The following is a 16,254-nucleotide window of genomic DNA, read 5'->3' on the forward strand; positions in this document are numbered from 1 at the left end:
GCCCTTCAATATCCTTTCGAATATAGAGTCCCTAGATGCTAGGGGTGCAGCCGCTAGTTTTGATTATAATCTGATAATAAACCTTCGTTTCTATTGGATGTAAACGTCCAACAAGACCTCTGCGGAAATACATAATTATACTCTAATATATAGTACTAGCGGCTACGCCCCTAGAGGCCTCTAGTGGCACTTTAAATGTTGTTGTTTGTTAAAGTTAATTTTTTATGTACGATACCACCTTATTTGACGTTGAAGTCTCCTCTAAATTTGAAATTTTTTTGATTTTTTTATCATTTCTCTTGGGAGAGTGGTGGTACCCTCCCCCAAAATAGTTATAAATCTTCGCGGGACTTATGAGAAGCTACCCTGTTAAGGAGAACCCGATTGGTTCAGCGGTTAGCGAGATCCTTCGGTACAGACACACAGACAGACACACAGACATCCTGTTACTTTAGTATAAGGATTACATAGCTTTATTCGCTATGCATTGCAAAAACTTTTATGTGATCTATTTTCCCAATCATAAAATGCTAGAAAAAATGTTTTATCTAGCCGCTATATATCTGATACTGTTACTATGGTAATAAAAATATAAATTATCAGTACTTTCCCTAAAAGTGCTCTGGAACGCTCCCCCTCCCCCCTCCCCTGGGTGCCAGGCTGTCTGGCTAACAGCTGCGGTGCCCTATACTTTACAACTACTATATAATAAAACCTAACCTAACCTAGCCTTATATAAAATACAAACACTAGAATAACCCCACATCCCCAACCCCCCACCACACCCCAAATTCATTTTATCTCAAAATAAGGGGGGATTCTGTGCTCGACTAGACACTTTAAGTAAAACCACCAAATTATCTTTTCAAATAATCACACCACAATAAAATGGAACTTGGCAATATCAGTAAATAAAAAAAACACGGCTTTGGTTTGCGTTAAATGTCAACCTACATCGTCGCTTCATCCTTTCAAAATCTAAACAAATATTGATTAATTTATTTTTTTGGTAGCGCAAACTAGTGTCAGTAGGTCGGTCTAAGGGTCATTCAATGATAGAGTCAGCTTATAGATAGTAAGTTTTCACAGCAGATTTTTAAGAGCTCCCTTTTTTAATTGCAACCATATTTTAGACAGGGACTATTTTGTTTATTGTAGAAAGCGTAGCAATAACAAATTGACGAAATTCTAATCAAATAATGAATCTTAAATTTTATTTGCAGCGGGTATTGTAAATGAAACACTGTATAAAACATATAGTTAGATATCCAATATTATTTACTACACCCCTAGCTTCTAGAGGCTCTCTAGACGAATATTGAAAAATAGCCAAAAACAAAAGTTTTAAATCTATTAATAGAAAACCTTAAGCCATTCCGAGACCTAAATGAAGCTTTCCTAAAATGTAGAACTCGATCGGTTCCATAGTTGACGATTTGCTTAAAATATCAATAAGAAAAGCCCGCTTATTAGTCTAACGTAAAGAGTAGCAACTACTCTAACAAACTTAACCCCACCTCCCTCCCTTTGTAAACTTATTGTTCGAAATTCAAATTAATTTTATTTTTCCTTGTTTATTCATTTTATCCCGGTAACTACAATTTCATCGTGTCAAAAGAAATCTTATACATTCAAATTTCTAAGCGCTAAACACTAATTTTTCTATGTTCTTTATAGCCTAAAACCTGCACAGTGCCTAACTAAAGGTTCTCAAAAAAGAGGAGATCACTTTCTAAGAGTAATCGTTTCCGAGATTTTCTGGACTCGCGCATTTAAGTAGTTGCTTTCGAACAAAAAGTGTCCAAATTTGTTAACCAATATCTAATCGACAGAAATGTATAGTTTGTTTGTCATCATTGGGGATCATACGGGTTGTAATTTTCATCAAAAACTCTTGGGAAATAAATAAATTGTGAATATTAACTGTAGTCAAAGAAGCATAGAATTTAGTGCAAATAAATTAGCAACTCTTGTTGTTGGCGATCTTTCACGCTAAATTTGATTTACAATGCTAGAAAGCATTTTTTTGACACGCTGCATGTATTCTAAATCCTTTTTTAAATCAGACACATGTCTTTGAATATAAAATAAAAGTCGTGTCTATGAATATAATTAATACGAGACAATAATAGCATGTAGAATTGCCCTAGATTTGAGTAAAGTATGAAATAAAAGACGTGTCTATGAATATAATCAATACGAGACAATAATAGTATTTGGTCCTAGATTTAAATTCTATTTAACAAATCGAAGCTTTTCTACAATTAGGGTCTGTACAACTGCACTTAACGGTTGCTCTTATCTTTATCTATAGCATGTTAGAATTGTCATTTTCAAACTTTGCATGACGATTTTATATAAATTTAGAAAGCGTAGCAAATTTGTGATCGTTACCAGAAAGTTCGTAAATCACAAAAAAAATATGTTTTATCATAAACTAATGCATTTTTTATTGTCTTATTGAATTCAAACTTGGCATGATGATTTCATTATTAGTTAGGTAAAATTTAGAAATCATAGCAACTAAATTATCTTTACCAGAAAGACCGAAAGTCTAGTTAAACTAAAAAAATTATCTGATATAGTTATCAGGTTTTTGAAATACCTTTTTTAAGTAGAATTTACGTGTCGCGGATTTATTGGTTCTTGCTTAATCCCAGATGTTAAATCTTTATTTATTTCATGGTCTTATTGCAAAGCGGGACGTTTCTTCAATTAGGGTCTATATATCAATTGTATTGCTTTTAATTGTAAAGTATGGGGAGTACAATATTTAAATACTAGCGGCTTCGCCCCTAGCCTCTAGGGGCTGTGCCCCAAGAGGTTTGATCAACCTAATTTTTCGTATTTTAGATTTAAAAAGAAAAAGTGAAAAAAAAAATTTTGGGGGGGTGTTTTTCATTTTTTTGGGGGGTTGGGGGTGTCCCACCCCCCAAGAAAATAGCTTAAAACCATCACAGGACCAATAGGTATATTCCCTGAAGAGTAGAGCCCAATCGGTTCTGTGGTTACTGAGATCTTAAGCTTCAGACGGACAGACAGACGGACAGACAGACAGACAGACATCGTTCTACTTTGTATTATAGATAGCGACAATGCCCCTATAGGCCCCTAGAAGCAATTGAGGTGGAGAGGTGGAGGTCGACCCCCCATCTATTTTCAATTTTTTAAAAAGTAAAGAAAAAAATGAGTTCATTTTTTCTTTTGACGATTTCTCTTGGGCGTGTGGTGGTACCCTTCACCAAAATTGTTATAAACCTTTCCAGGAACAATGAGAAGCAACATTATAAAGAAGAACCATAACAGCAGTTAGCAAGAACTTTTGGTACACTCAGACAGACTGACAAACACACACACATACATCCTGCTACTTTGATATAAAGATTATTTATTTTAATGGGTTTATTAAGCTCAACTTATATGAATAATGACATTCTTGTTCATTTCAAATTTCAAATAAAAAGCTAGTTAGAAATATCAAGCAGCTCATAAAAGATTTATTTTTATTCTAATCAAATCGATTTGTCATAATTTTATGTTTGGTTGATTCAACTTCTAAAAATGTTTTCATTCTTCAAGTTTCTATTAGAGTATCTTCTCAAAATTGGCTCGTTTGGCTTTGATTGAAAAATTTTACGTCACTTTAAAAAAAGGTATCGCAAATGGATTATAAAATTAGACCGTGCGGCTCTGGGCTTTTCTTGGTTGCAATAAAAGATAGATCGTGCAGAAAAGGTGTATGGATACAACAAGGTGTCCAATCCTCTATAACTCCCATCACAAGGGTCTACACCTCCCTGATATACCCCCCTAAAAAAAACAGGTTTAAAAGAACTTCACGCCCCTTAAAATCCAAGCTGGTTATAATTTTTATTTCTGTTCTTAACTACTTATTATAATAATTACAGCCAGTAATATGGAGAGATAAGACAATGGATGATAAAGTGGTGTAAATTCATAAAGATTATAAACTAAGACTGCAGATTAAAATATTGGTTGAAAAGTTTGGATAGATTTGTTGAAAGCTAGGTTTGATGTAAAACCCTTAGTTAGTGAGTGACAGTGTTTATAAAATTTTGGGTACTAAAAATTTACATTACATTTACAGTCTACTGTCCCATATTTCTCTTATCCTATTATATAAAGTAGTAAGCTCTTTTTGTCTGTTGCGAAAGATCTCGGTAACCTCTGAACCGACATGGTTTTCCTTTACAGTGAAGCTTCTTATAGGTTCTGGGTTGGTTTTAGACTGTTTCATTATTATAAAAGATAAGTCTGGGTATGGTTTTAGGCTATCTTTCTTTCCTTCAATGTCCCTTCGTATAGGGAGCCCCTAGATGCTAGCGGCCGCTAGTACAAATACAAAACATTCATTCAATTCTATTGAAACTATTTCGTTTCGTTATTATATAGCCAGGATAGCAACATAATATTAATAATTTATAAAAAAAAAACTATTTAAATTCCTCTATATAGGTGTAACTATAGCTACAAAATCATTCTTTGTTATGAGATTAACAAAATTTATTGATTTGAATTTATGTGAAGAAAATAGATGTAGAATATATGTGGATATTATGACAGGGGAAAAATTGTCATGAATATAGGTAATTCCTAATTCCCCCTGTCATTTATTGGTCAGTTCGTTAATCCAGTTAGAGGGGAGGGGATCAGGTAAAGGGTTATGGTGGGGGATTGTCATTTTAGCCCGCTACAAAGTTCACTTTATTAGAGCTCATGACAATCTGGTGTAAGATCCATGCAATAATAAATCCATTATGAAGAATAATAAAAGAAGTAGGATGTGCTTGGTTTAGCATTAATTCAAGGAGAGGGACTTATTATAAGAAATAAAATTTCCATCGTAGACGGTGTCATGTTAGATTTGACTTTTCTATCCTTTTATATAAAGTAGTAAAGGTTTTTTGTCTGATTAGATTCTCTTTTTCAGGTAAGGTTTACTTAGGTCCTTTGGTCGGTTTTTGTGCTACTTTATTTTCAGATTTAAGTCAGGGAATGGTTTCAAGCTATTTTTTAGGCCCCTCTCTGTCACTTGGAATAAGAGCCCCTAGATGATAGAGGCGTAGCCGCTAGTTGGTTCTATAAGGGAGAAAATCACAGGTAGATATATCAACTGGGTTTCAACTGGTATTACCGTTTTAAATAATAAATAAAGGAAATGTTGGACAAGGAATGAATATGTCATCTTTCGATTACTAAATCGAATAGAAGCTACGCTCCGAAAATTTTGTTAACTGCTCTATTATAGAGAAAATGTAAATTGATTCAAGAGAAACTTAACAAGGAAGACAACATATATAACCAGTAAAATATTCAACTTAACTATAGAAAATCAGCTGAACACGGAAGAAAAATTAGGGGATTCTTTCTCACAAACCTACTTATGGACCACCTAAACACCCACCACCAACGTTTTAAAATTTTGAAAGGAAGAAAAAAATATGTTATTGGCCCCTGTGATGCGAACTAGACCTGTGGAACCCTGTCCTTTCAGAGTGCTATACCTTCAGATCTCACATTCTTTTATTCAACCTAACCTAAAATAAGCATTTAAAATTGATTAGTGGTCCTTGTGATTTGAGGAAACCCACCCTCTAGGGTCTATTCAATATTCAAAGAAATTATTGAAGTATTCAAGTAAAACACATTTCTTCTAATTAAGATAAGATTGGTTGATTGCGTTATGGATAGACGTACGGACAAAATAATCTAAATATACATTACATTTTTTTTAGTCCGAGAAATTTTCAGAAGAAACATCTATTAGAAATTAAATCTTGTCCATACCATCATGGAAAATAATTAATAAGTTAAATATAAGACTTTATTTGGCCAGAGAAATCTCCACAAAGAATTGAATAATAAAAGAGTTTCGCTACTAAAAATTACTTGCACGCAATGCAGTTTTATATTTTAGCAGAAAATTTATTGATTGGTCTTAATTTTTAGATTATTTTATGCATTTTCATTAATTTAGCATTTAAGTATTTTAAACAAGGAAGATTTATTTTAGTTTACAATAGAGCGAAGTTTGTTTGATTTCATAAATTGTCCATAGAATATTAACAATTTTGACTGTTCATCTTTCTACCCCGTATAATGTTTTTTAATCAGAAAAAAGGTATCAAATTTCAATTTCAAAGTATCTCTCTGACTTATTCAGAAATAAAATAAGCAGCTTATAGTGCCTTATAAAAATTGACGTCATACAATGAAAATGACCAATTACAGTTCAGTATACATTGTGATAGCCCAATTGTAAAATGCATACTGGCCTATCATTGGTTACTTGTATTGTTTGACGTCATTTATTATTGGTCACTCTAAGCTGCTTTGACATAAAAAATAGGGGCGAAATTTTTTAAATATTGCAGGTCCCTTCTTATCTAAGATCAATGTTCCAATTCGATGTTATTGTTTCCTCTAAATTTCTTTTTTTTTTTTTTTTTTTGGGGGGGGGGGGTTTATGTATGGTTTTAAAGAAATAGGACAATAAAAAGTAAATACACACATATTGAAATTTTATCTTAGCCCAAGCCTCCGGCTTTCATGAGACTGGAATTTATCCTGTACTAAATACTTTAAGGTGTGTATCCACCGATAACTATCTATCAACCGCCCCAATTTCAATTTTGTTTTTAAAAAAATTGGGAGACGTATTTTTTGGTGGTCTTTCTCTTTTGAGGGTGTTAGAACCCTCCCCCAAAATAGTTATAAACCTTCCTAGGACCTATGAGAAGCTATAGTGAAATGAATTACCATATCGGTTCAGTGGTTAGATAGATCCATCAGTACACTCATCCTGTTACTTTTAAATAAGGATAGCTTTAATCAAAGTTAATTCGACATAAAACCATAAATGATCTGATTCACCATTTAATTAATTTAATGTTAGACTTTTAGTTTTTGGTTCAAATAATTACATCTTTCGTCATTAGAGGCAATGACAAAAAATACTTTTTTCAGATAAACAATTATATCTAAAAAGTTATTGAAATGTAAAATATTTGGCTCATCTAGAAAGTTTTGTTTTAAAAAGTCAAATTTAACTGCAATTAAAGTATTTTTATTGTGTAAGGGGGAAAGGGGGGAGGTTGATCGTGGGGAAGTGGGAATCGTAAATTAGTTCTGTGTGGAGAGAGTAAGGAAAGGTAATTAAGTTAGTGGGGAGGTGGTCAAAAAGATGTTTAGGCAAAAAGGCATGGGTTACAATAATGGAGGGGGGAGAAGGGGAGGGGAAGGGGAATCGATATTTAGAATATATAATAGACAGATGAAGAGAGAAAGGGGGATGAAGAGGAGGTTAGTTTTATGGTCTGATGGCGACAATATCCATCGCTGGCATCGTGGCTTGCCAGCTTGGTCGCATGGTGGCGTAGTAACCCCCCATGCATAGGAAGATGATCTGATGGTATATAAGGAGATGTATGATGTGACGGAAGCATAGTTGACTTGCAGCTCCTACCCGAGGGCGGTCTACTTTCCAGTATGCTTACCAAGGTATACATATTACACATCATATACATTTAAAGCACAAATTGAAATAAGTAATCCAATCAAAATAATTTGCAATAATTTTATAAATTTTTAAGGCCCGAATACTTTCTTTGTTCAATTCAATGACATACATATCTTTTGTATTGAAATCTTATTTTGTCAAAATAACATGCTTTTTCACTTTTTGAATTTTTACCCTCTAACATTGATTACAATGTGCGTTTGTATTAATTACAAAAGTTAAATGTCTTTTTTATATTCTTTAATGAATCCAAAATTTTATAGTTATAGTATTGATTTTCTTTAAACTATTCTAATTTTATTTTCTTGTTCAGGCACTTGCTCTTGTTGTTTTTGGCGTGGCCTTCGTGTCCTGCGAGGCCGAGGCTGAGGCTACCGCGGCTGCCACCGCTGATGCCGAGGCTGATCCCTGGTACGGATACTATGGCGGTTACTACAGACCTTATGGCTACTATGGCGGTTACTACGGCCGTGGATACGGATACTGGGGCAGAAAGAAGAGGGAGGCTGAGGCCGCTCCCGTAGCCACTGCTGATGCTGATGCTGAGGCCGATCCCTGGTACGGATACTATGGCAGTTACTACAGACCTTATGGCTACTATGGTGGATACCGTCACTACGGATACGGATACTGGGGCAGAAAGAAGAGGGAGGCTGAGGCCGCTCCCGTAGCCACAGCTGATGCTGATGCTGAGGCCGATCCTTGGTACGGATACTATGGCAGTTACTACAGGCCCTATTCCTACTATGGTGGATACTACGGCCGTGGATACGGATACTGGGGCAGAAAGAAGAGAGAGGCCGATGCCGCCCCCGCCGCTGAGGCTGACCCCTGGTACGGATACTACGGCTCCTACTATAGGCCCTACGGCTACTATGGTGGATACCGTCACTACGGATACGGATACTGGGGTTAAACTTACTCCACCTTCCTTTCCCTAAACAGCCCACACTGCTCTATAATAGATCAGGATTCATTCTTTGAAAATTGATTTAATTTTTTTTTTGTACCTTGTACCTTCTTCCACAGTAGCGTAAACGTAAACCCATGTGATCATATTTTCTAATTATGTGTTAGTATATACTTTTATGCGATACAATGTAACCATATGATTATATATTTTCATATCTTTAGAATGTAGTTTTTGTGATAAAAATCAAAATTTTTAAATAAATAGCATACTGCTTAAAACTGTCTTGTTTTATATCATTATAACAAAGTAACATGATGTCTGCCTATTTGTCTGTTTGTAACGAAGAATCTTGCTAACCGCTGCACTAAGTCAATATAGTAGACTTACAGAGTAGCTTCTCATAGGGCCTAGGAAGGTTTATAACTATTTGGGGAGAGGATACTTCCACCCTCCCAAGTGAAATCATCCTTAGAAAAAAATCATCTTACAAAAAATAAGTGTTATCGAATTCAACTATCCCCCCCCCCCCATTCAAAAACCCCTAGAGGACTCTAGGGGCGTATGAAAGAGGTAGAATCTCTTGTTTGTCTGTACGAAATGATCCTACTTGTCACTGAATCGATTGGGAAACTCTTACAAAGTAGTTTCAAAGCCAATAAATTAGAGAGAAAAAAACAATTATTATTAACAATACATTGCACATTGGGGCAAATCCAGAAACAAGGGGATTTAATTATTTAGAGCCCGAATTTCGTGTTCAAAATGTCATATTAGGGGTTTTTGAGGTCAGGGAATGCATTTCTAAACTTATCAGAGAAATTTGAGAATTTTTCAGTAGCGCAGCTACTCTATAACTAGCTTTTTAGGCCCTTGAAAGTGTATCTATGTCAATTGTAGATCGATTTTAGTGTTCAAAGTGTCAAATTAGGGTTGTTGGGGTCTGGAAATTCATTTCAGTAGGAGGGGAGGGGATGGTGTAAAGGGAGTGGATGGGGAATCCTTATTTTAGCAAGCTACAAGTTTCACTTTAAGTAAAAATAAATTCATTTTAAATGTGGGCATGATTGACATCAATTTTTATAACTAATATCTATATTTATAATGATATTAAGATTCTTGTTTACCGTTTATATGTATATTAGCGGCTTTGCCTCTAGCCTCTAGGGGCTTTGCCCTAAGAGGTATTAGAAAAAAATTAAGTATATCTGGTGTTGCAACTACTACATTAAAAAAAGAATAAGGGGGATTTTTGCTTTTGGGTGGGTTATGGGTGTCCAACCACCCAAGAAAATAGCCTAAAACCACCACAGGACCAGTAGGTATATTCCCTGAAAAGTATAATCCAATCGGTTCAGTGGTTACCGAGATCTTAAGGGATGGACAGACAGACAGACATTAAGCTACTTTGTATTATAGACTAGCAAATTCGCCCCTAGCCTCTATGGGCTTTGCCCCAAGAGGTAATTAAAAAAAAATACCTCTGGTGCTGCAACCATTACATTTTAAATTAACTGCATAAAAAAATTGAGAATGATTTTTTGTTTTTTTTAGAGGGTTGAGGGTGTCCCACGCCCCAAGAAAATACCTTAAAACCACTACAGGACCAGTAGATATATTCCCTAAAGATTAAAATCCAATCGGTTCAGTGGTTACTAAGATCGTAAGGGACAGACAGATGGACATACATCAAGCTACTTTGTATTATAGATTAAAACCCAGGAATCTAGGGGACAAAACAATGACTGATTAATGTATGTAAATCCCTAATATTGATGCAGCAAATTATATTACAAAAAAAATAATTTTCTGTAGATGAAAATTAGTGGTTGAAACGTTTCAACACTCAACTTAATGAACCAACCAATAAAAAATCAAACAAAATTCCTAACGTCGCGTTGTTAAGCCAACCAATATAAAAACGTTATTATAAAACTAATTTGACTAGTGTTAAATAGCACAATGTCCCCTCCCTTCCTAAATAAAACTGCAAACATTAAAAATGAAGACCATGTAACTACATAATATAAAAACAAAGCATTACCAATAGACAGACGGATAGGCTAAAATAATTGACGGGGATTTTTTGTTTTTTGGGAGGGTTGAGGGTGATATATTCCCTGAAGATTAGAATCCAATCGGTTCAGTGCAGTGGTTACTTTAATTTTAAGGGACAGACAGACGGATAGACATCAATCTACTTTGTATTATAGATAAACACCCAGGGATCTAAGGGACAAAACAATGTCTGATTAATGTATGTAAATCCCCAATATTGATACACCAAGTTATATTACAAAATTAATTGTCTGTAGATGACAATTAGTGGTTGAAACGTTTTGACACTGAACGTAATGAACCAACCAATAAAAAAAATTCCTTAAGTTGTTAAGCCAACAAATATAAAAATATTATTATAAAACTTTGGGGACTAGTGTAATTAACAGCCCAATGTCCTTCCTAAATAAAACTGCAGATATTAAACATAAAGACCATGTAACTGCATAATTTTAAAACAAAGCATTACCAAATGACAGACGGATAGGCTACTTGCTAATTCCAATTTCAATTGATTATAAGAACATCACGTTATTTGCATATTGATTTTACCTTTCTGCAGTGAGGGAGGGGACATTAGGCTGTTTATAACACTAGTCCCCAAAGTTTTAAAGTTATGTGTTCAAACGCTTTAAATACTAATTTTAATCTACACAAGGTAATTTTGTGTATTATCATTGGGGATGTACATCAATTTATCGACCTTTGTATTATCCCTTTAAATCCCTTATATTTGTAATAATCTATAGTTACATTAAAACCTCGACCATAAAGAGGTTTAGCCCCCCCCCTCTCCCCTCCCCATCATTTAGTGCAATAGAACTTGAAAATATTTATTATTAACTTTAATTCAAAGTCTGAATAACTATTTCCTAATATAACTATGTTTTTGTGTCTTTATTTAATTGAATTATATCTTAAGTTTTGACTTTAAAAGCACATTTAAACGCTTTTTCTTACTAACTTTTCTTGCACCCACCCTCAGAAAACGCGCTAAAAACCCCTACGGGGCGCGGGGGGGTAAATGAAACCAGTACAGGCAATTATAATATGTCTTTGGGCAATCAAATATCGTATTTTTAGCCGGTGGCAACCTGTGAAAACATGTTTCCTCTTACTGTCTACTTAAATGTTGATTGTAAACAAACAAAAAAAAACTAAAATCTTAACTTCAACTAGAATTATTTAGGACTTATTTCTTTAATTTGTGTTTTTTTCTTTTACATTGTCAAAATACATGTAGTTCATGACTCACCTGAAGTTATTTTGTCTAATTACGTTAATTCTAAGAGATTTTATAATACTTTTAAAATTGTTGATGAAACACAAAAAATATGCCTTTTTCTGTAAGAAAATTTTTGCATTTCTTGACTTTCAGGCATTAGAAAGCTTACTTAAAAAGCGTATTTCTACGATTCCTTTGAAATCTGATGTACATTGGGTATGATAATACTCATAGAATGATTAAAACTTGATTTGGGGGTGGTGAATTGAATCCCCTTGTTGCCCCTATGTGCATTGTTTTAAAACCATCTTTTAGCAATTACATTACTTGTTATTAATGATCTTTAAAATAGCAAAATTAAATAGGTAGTGCTTTGGGCTAAGCTACATATAAGTTTTGCAATAATATGAGACTATTTTCCACCCCCCCCCCCAAAAAAAAAAAAAAAAAAAAAAAAAAAAGGCAAAGTCCTATAAGTCTAGTGAATTCGACGCTAATGAGTCTCACCAGATTTAACAATTTTTACTTCAACTAACAAAGTTGTCTGTTTTAGGGGTCTTTTGCAAACTATTATTTCACTTTTTCGGAGCCAATTTGCTTTTGAAGTAGGCTCTTTAAAATTATGTATATAAGTATTATTTTTAGAATTTAACAATTCACAAATCATAAGAAAATATAGATATTTCTGTGAAAGTTTAAGGGACCGACATAAAAACAATTTGTAATGTCTGAGTAAACATGTAAAGTTCATAAGTATCAATTATAAAAAAAAATTGAAGGGAGATTCTAACCGGTATTAAGATTTCCCCAACCTAATATGAATAAACTATAACCATCAAAGGACATGTATAAAAGAATTAAAATCTTGAACAAAATAGTTTAAGTATATATCATTGAAACAGGCGGAGAAATATAAAACTAGCATTGTTTGCAGCATATAAGATTAACTTTAGTTAGTTGAAAAGGAATGCCTACAGAAAGAAAGATCAAAGTTATGCTGACTTTATGGTGCATGTAGAAAAGAATTATTTGCGTTTTTTTTTAATTATATCTAAAATGTAGCTGCATGTCTTCGAATAGTTTATCTTAATCAAGGTTTAGATTATAATTTTGACCAAGTTTTACTAGTGCAGATTTTCTATAATAACATAACATACGTGCATGTATAATTCAATATAATATGACATATATGATAAATGCTACTGGTTACGCCTTAAAGGCCTCTAGTAGCACTTAAGGGAGGGGGGAGGGCTGAAAAAGAAAAAATTCTTTTATTTTAGTCACATAATCTGGCTATTTCATAATTCAGCTTTAATATAAAAACATAAAAAATTATAATTCAAAGGTCGACAGACATTTAATATAAATCTATATTTTAAGTAGTTTTCGAGATCTTACAGGAAACACCTAATGCCAATGCATTTTTTCAATACATTAAACATCGTCATGTTATAATTTATAATATAAATTCAATAAACATTTTTTGTAGACCCCCTTTCTTTCTAAGCAATAAACATTTATTAAACAAGGATGACAACATGCATAAAAGCGAAGCTCTGAAACGGTAGGACAAACGGACATTAACACTTGTATAATGTCAGAACTGAATAATCAGAATGCGAATGTATAAGAGTCAAAGCAAAATTGTAAGTAAATATGTTGAAAAACTGCTTGAAGCAGGATAATGTTTATGGACATACTTACATTTTTGGACTTGATTATAGAGTTGCTTCGCTTATAATATTGTTCTTTTTTGTCCCAGGAATCAGTATACCAAAAATCAGACCAATCGGATAATTAGGTCACATACAAATTTGTTGTTAAAAATGTAAAAAAATCAACATGTTTGAAATGGACGTACGGACATTCTGGTAATGATTATAGAGTTGCTACACTTTCTAACTCGTACCTAACTATTACAGGAATCACCATGCAAAATTTGAAATCGATAGGACAATTCTAACATGCCTAAATTGACGAAAAAAAAGCTATTTAAAAAAGTAAAAAAAAATGTAAAAAAATCAACATGTTTAAAATGGACGTACGGACATTTTGGTAATGATTATAGAGTTGCTACGCTTTCTAAATCGTACCAAACTACGAAAGGAATCACCATGCAAAATTTGAAATCGATAGGACAATTCTAACATGTCTAAATTAACGATAAAATCTATCCGTGACGGACGGACGGACGGACGGACCGACCCTAATTGTAGAAAAGCTTCCCTTTAAAATTATTGTGTTGTTTAGTTTGATCAATCTTTCAACTGCTCATCAATCTGCAGGATAAGTTTCTATTGGAAATAAAACATGAAATTATTATTTTTTATTTTTTTAATGAAAAATCAATGAAGTATGAAACCATTGAAAACCACACCTATCTATATACAATAACAAAACCATCACATTAATACAAAATGTTAAAATTATCAAGAAAAGGACAATGTTATCCATAAAAAATAATATTCTAAGTCCAATAAGACATATCTTAACGAATCTTATTAAGCAATGATTAACAAAAAAAACTCTATTAATTAATTTGTTATAATATAATCAGAGAACTAAAAGGATAAAATAAAGAATAAAAATTAATATACAGCCCCAATGATGATAAACAAAATTAAGTCTTATTAACATATGAAATAGTTTGAACCTACTTTTAAGATTGTACACTGTTTTTTGAGCCAACAAATGAGAAAATGTGTTTATAAAACAATAGGTACCAATATAATTTACGGTCGATTGTCCCCTCGTTCCCTTAGGATCAATAGATTCATTTTTTTGTGCGTGAATGTCTTGATTTAGAATGTCTGACACACGGACTAACTTTAGTTAAAGAGAGGCTGCGAATCTGAGTACATTAATTAAAATCTTTAACTAACGCAATATATAAAAATTATAATTTTCCATAGTAAAAAAGCTTCCACGATAAAACTCAGAAATTTCTTTGTTAAAGTTAAAGTGCCACAAATAAGAAAAGCAAATAATATTTGAACCTAAACTTCAAAGAACAAGTAGTAAATTAGTATGAAAAGAGGCCCTTTTTTAGGTAATTTGTATCTAGGTTCAACGCACTAATCATAACCATAGATTTTACGTTTTCTTACACTTTTTACGCGTGAAAAATGATTAAGCGTTTTGCGCAGCAATTGTTTTGTTGCATTAATTTTATATAAAACAAGAATATTTTTGTCTACTAGCGCAGCAACAAAAAGTTCTTTTATAATAAAATTAAAGAGCATAATGTTTACTTCGTAAAATATTTTCAAAAATAATTAAATACGACACTCTTAAGGTAACTCATTAAATTTTGCGTAATTTTTTAAAAATCCATCAAAAAATCTATATATATAAAAATGTAATCATATTAACTATGTGCCAATCTCGGATGGATAAACGTGTTTTATTTTTAGAGAAGCTTTGCTACTAGCATTGATGTCCAGGGATCTAAAGGGAAAAGACAATGGCCGATAAATTGATTATATCCCCAACCAATGATGATACACAAAATTACCCCTTCTGTAGTGTAGGCCACTCAACTAAATGACCAACTAATCAAATATCCAATAAAAGTCCCCAAGGTTATTAAGCTAACGAATAAGAAAACGTTATTATAAGACTTTTGGGACAGCCAAATGTCCCCTCCCTCCCTGATTGATGTGACTATTCACAAGAAATCAGCTGCAAAATTAGAATAAATAACAATATCTTAAATTGGTTTATAAAAGGAAAAAGAAAGGAAAAACAAGGATGACAACATCCATAAAAGCGAAGCACTGAAACGGTAGGACAATCGGACATTAACACTTATATACATAGTATCAAAACTGAATAATCAAAATATAAATGTATAATAGTCGAAGCAAAATTGTAAGTAAATTTGTTGAAAAACTGCTTGATACAGGATAATGTTTATAGACATACTTACATTTTTTAGGACTTGATTATAGAGTTGCTTCGCTTATAACATTATACTTTGTTGTCCCAGGAATCAACATACTAAAAATCAGATCAATCAGATGATTAGATCACATAAAAATTTGTTGCTAAAAAAGTAAAAAAATCAACATGTTTAAAATGAACGTACGGACATTCTTGTAATGATTATAGAGTTGTTACGCTTTCTAAATCGTTCCTAACTACTAAAGGAATCACCATGCAAAGTTTGAAATCGATAGAACAATTTTAACCTGCCTAAATTAACGAAAAAAGCTATCCGTTTGTGACGGACGGACGTACAGACGGACGGACGGACGGACCGACCCTAATTATAGAAAAGCTTCGCTTTTAAAAATCTTATGAAGGTTTAATTGCTTATAAGAATGTTTACATTGGCAAACAAGCCCCCTCGCCTAATGGAGAACATTATAACAACCAAAATGTGTAAAAGCATTGCTGTTAATTATAAAAATAAATATCAATTAATTAGAATCCAGTAAGGGTAAGTATGATTTAATTATATTAAATCCGTTTAATTTGAAGCCTCTTTGATCATATATTTGATCTTCCCTTAAGTTTCAA

At 33.1% G+C, this 16,254-nt stretch overlaps 2 protein-coding genes across 2 annotated transcripts in view; one reads left to right on the forward strand and one right to left on the reverse strand.

Moving 5' to 3' along the window:
* uzip (beta-pore-forming protein unzipped) overlaps positions 1-16,254 on the reverse strand; it is a 265,056-nt gene that overhangs the window by 227,203 nt on the left and 21,599 nt on the right. The gene's annotated exons all lie outside the window — the stretch shown is intronic.
* LOC145317174 (uncharacterized) lies at positions 7,314-8,731 on the forward strand. Its single transcript, XM_080158124.1, has 2 exons — positions 7,314-7,521; positions 7,854-8,731. The coding sequence occupies exons 1-2, from the start codon at positions 7,510-7,512 to the stop codon at positions 8,454-8,456; spliced, it is 615 nt and encodes a 204-aa protein (XP_080014250.1). The 5' UTR covers positions 7,314-7,509; the 3' UTR covers positions 8,457-8,731.

Source organism: Acartia tonsa, chromosome 4 (assembly GCF_053477335.1).
Source record: "Acartia tonsa isolate MP-2025a chromosome 4, ASM5347733v1, whole genome shotgun sequence".
Taxonomy (NCBI): domain Eukaryota; kingdom Metazoa; phylum Arthropoda; class Copepoda; order Calanoida; family Acartiidae; genus Acartia; species Acartia tonsa.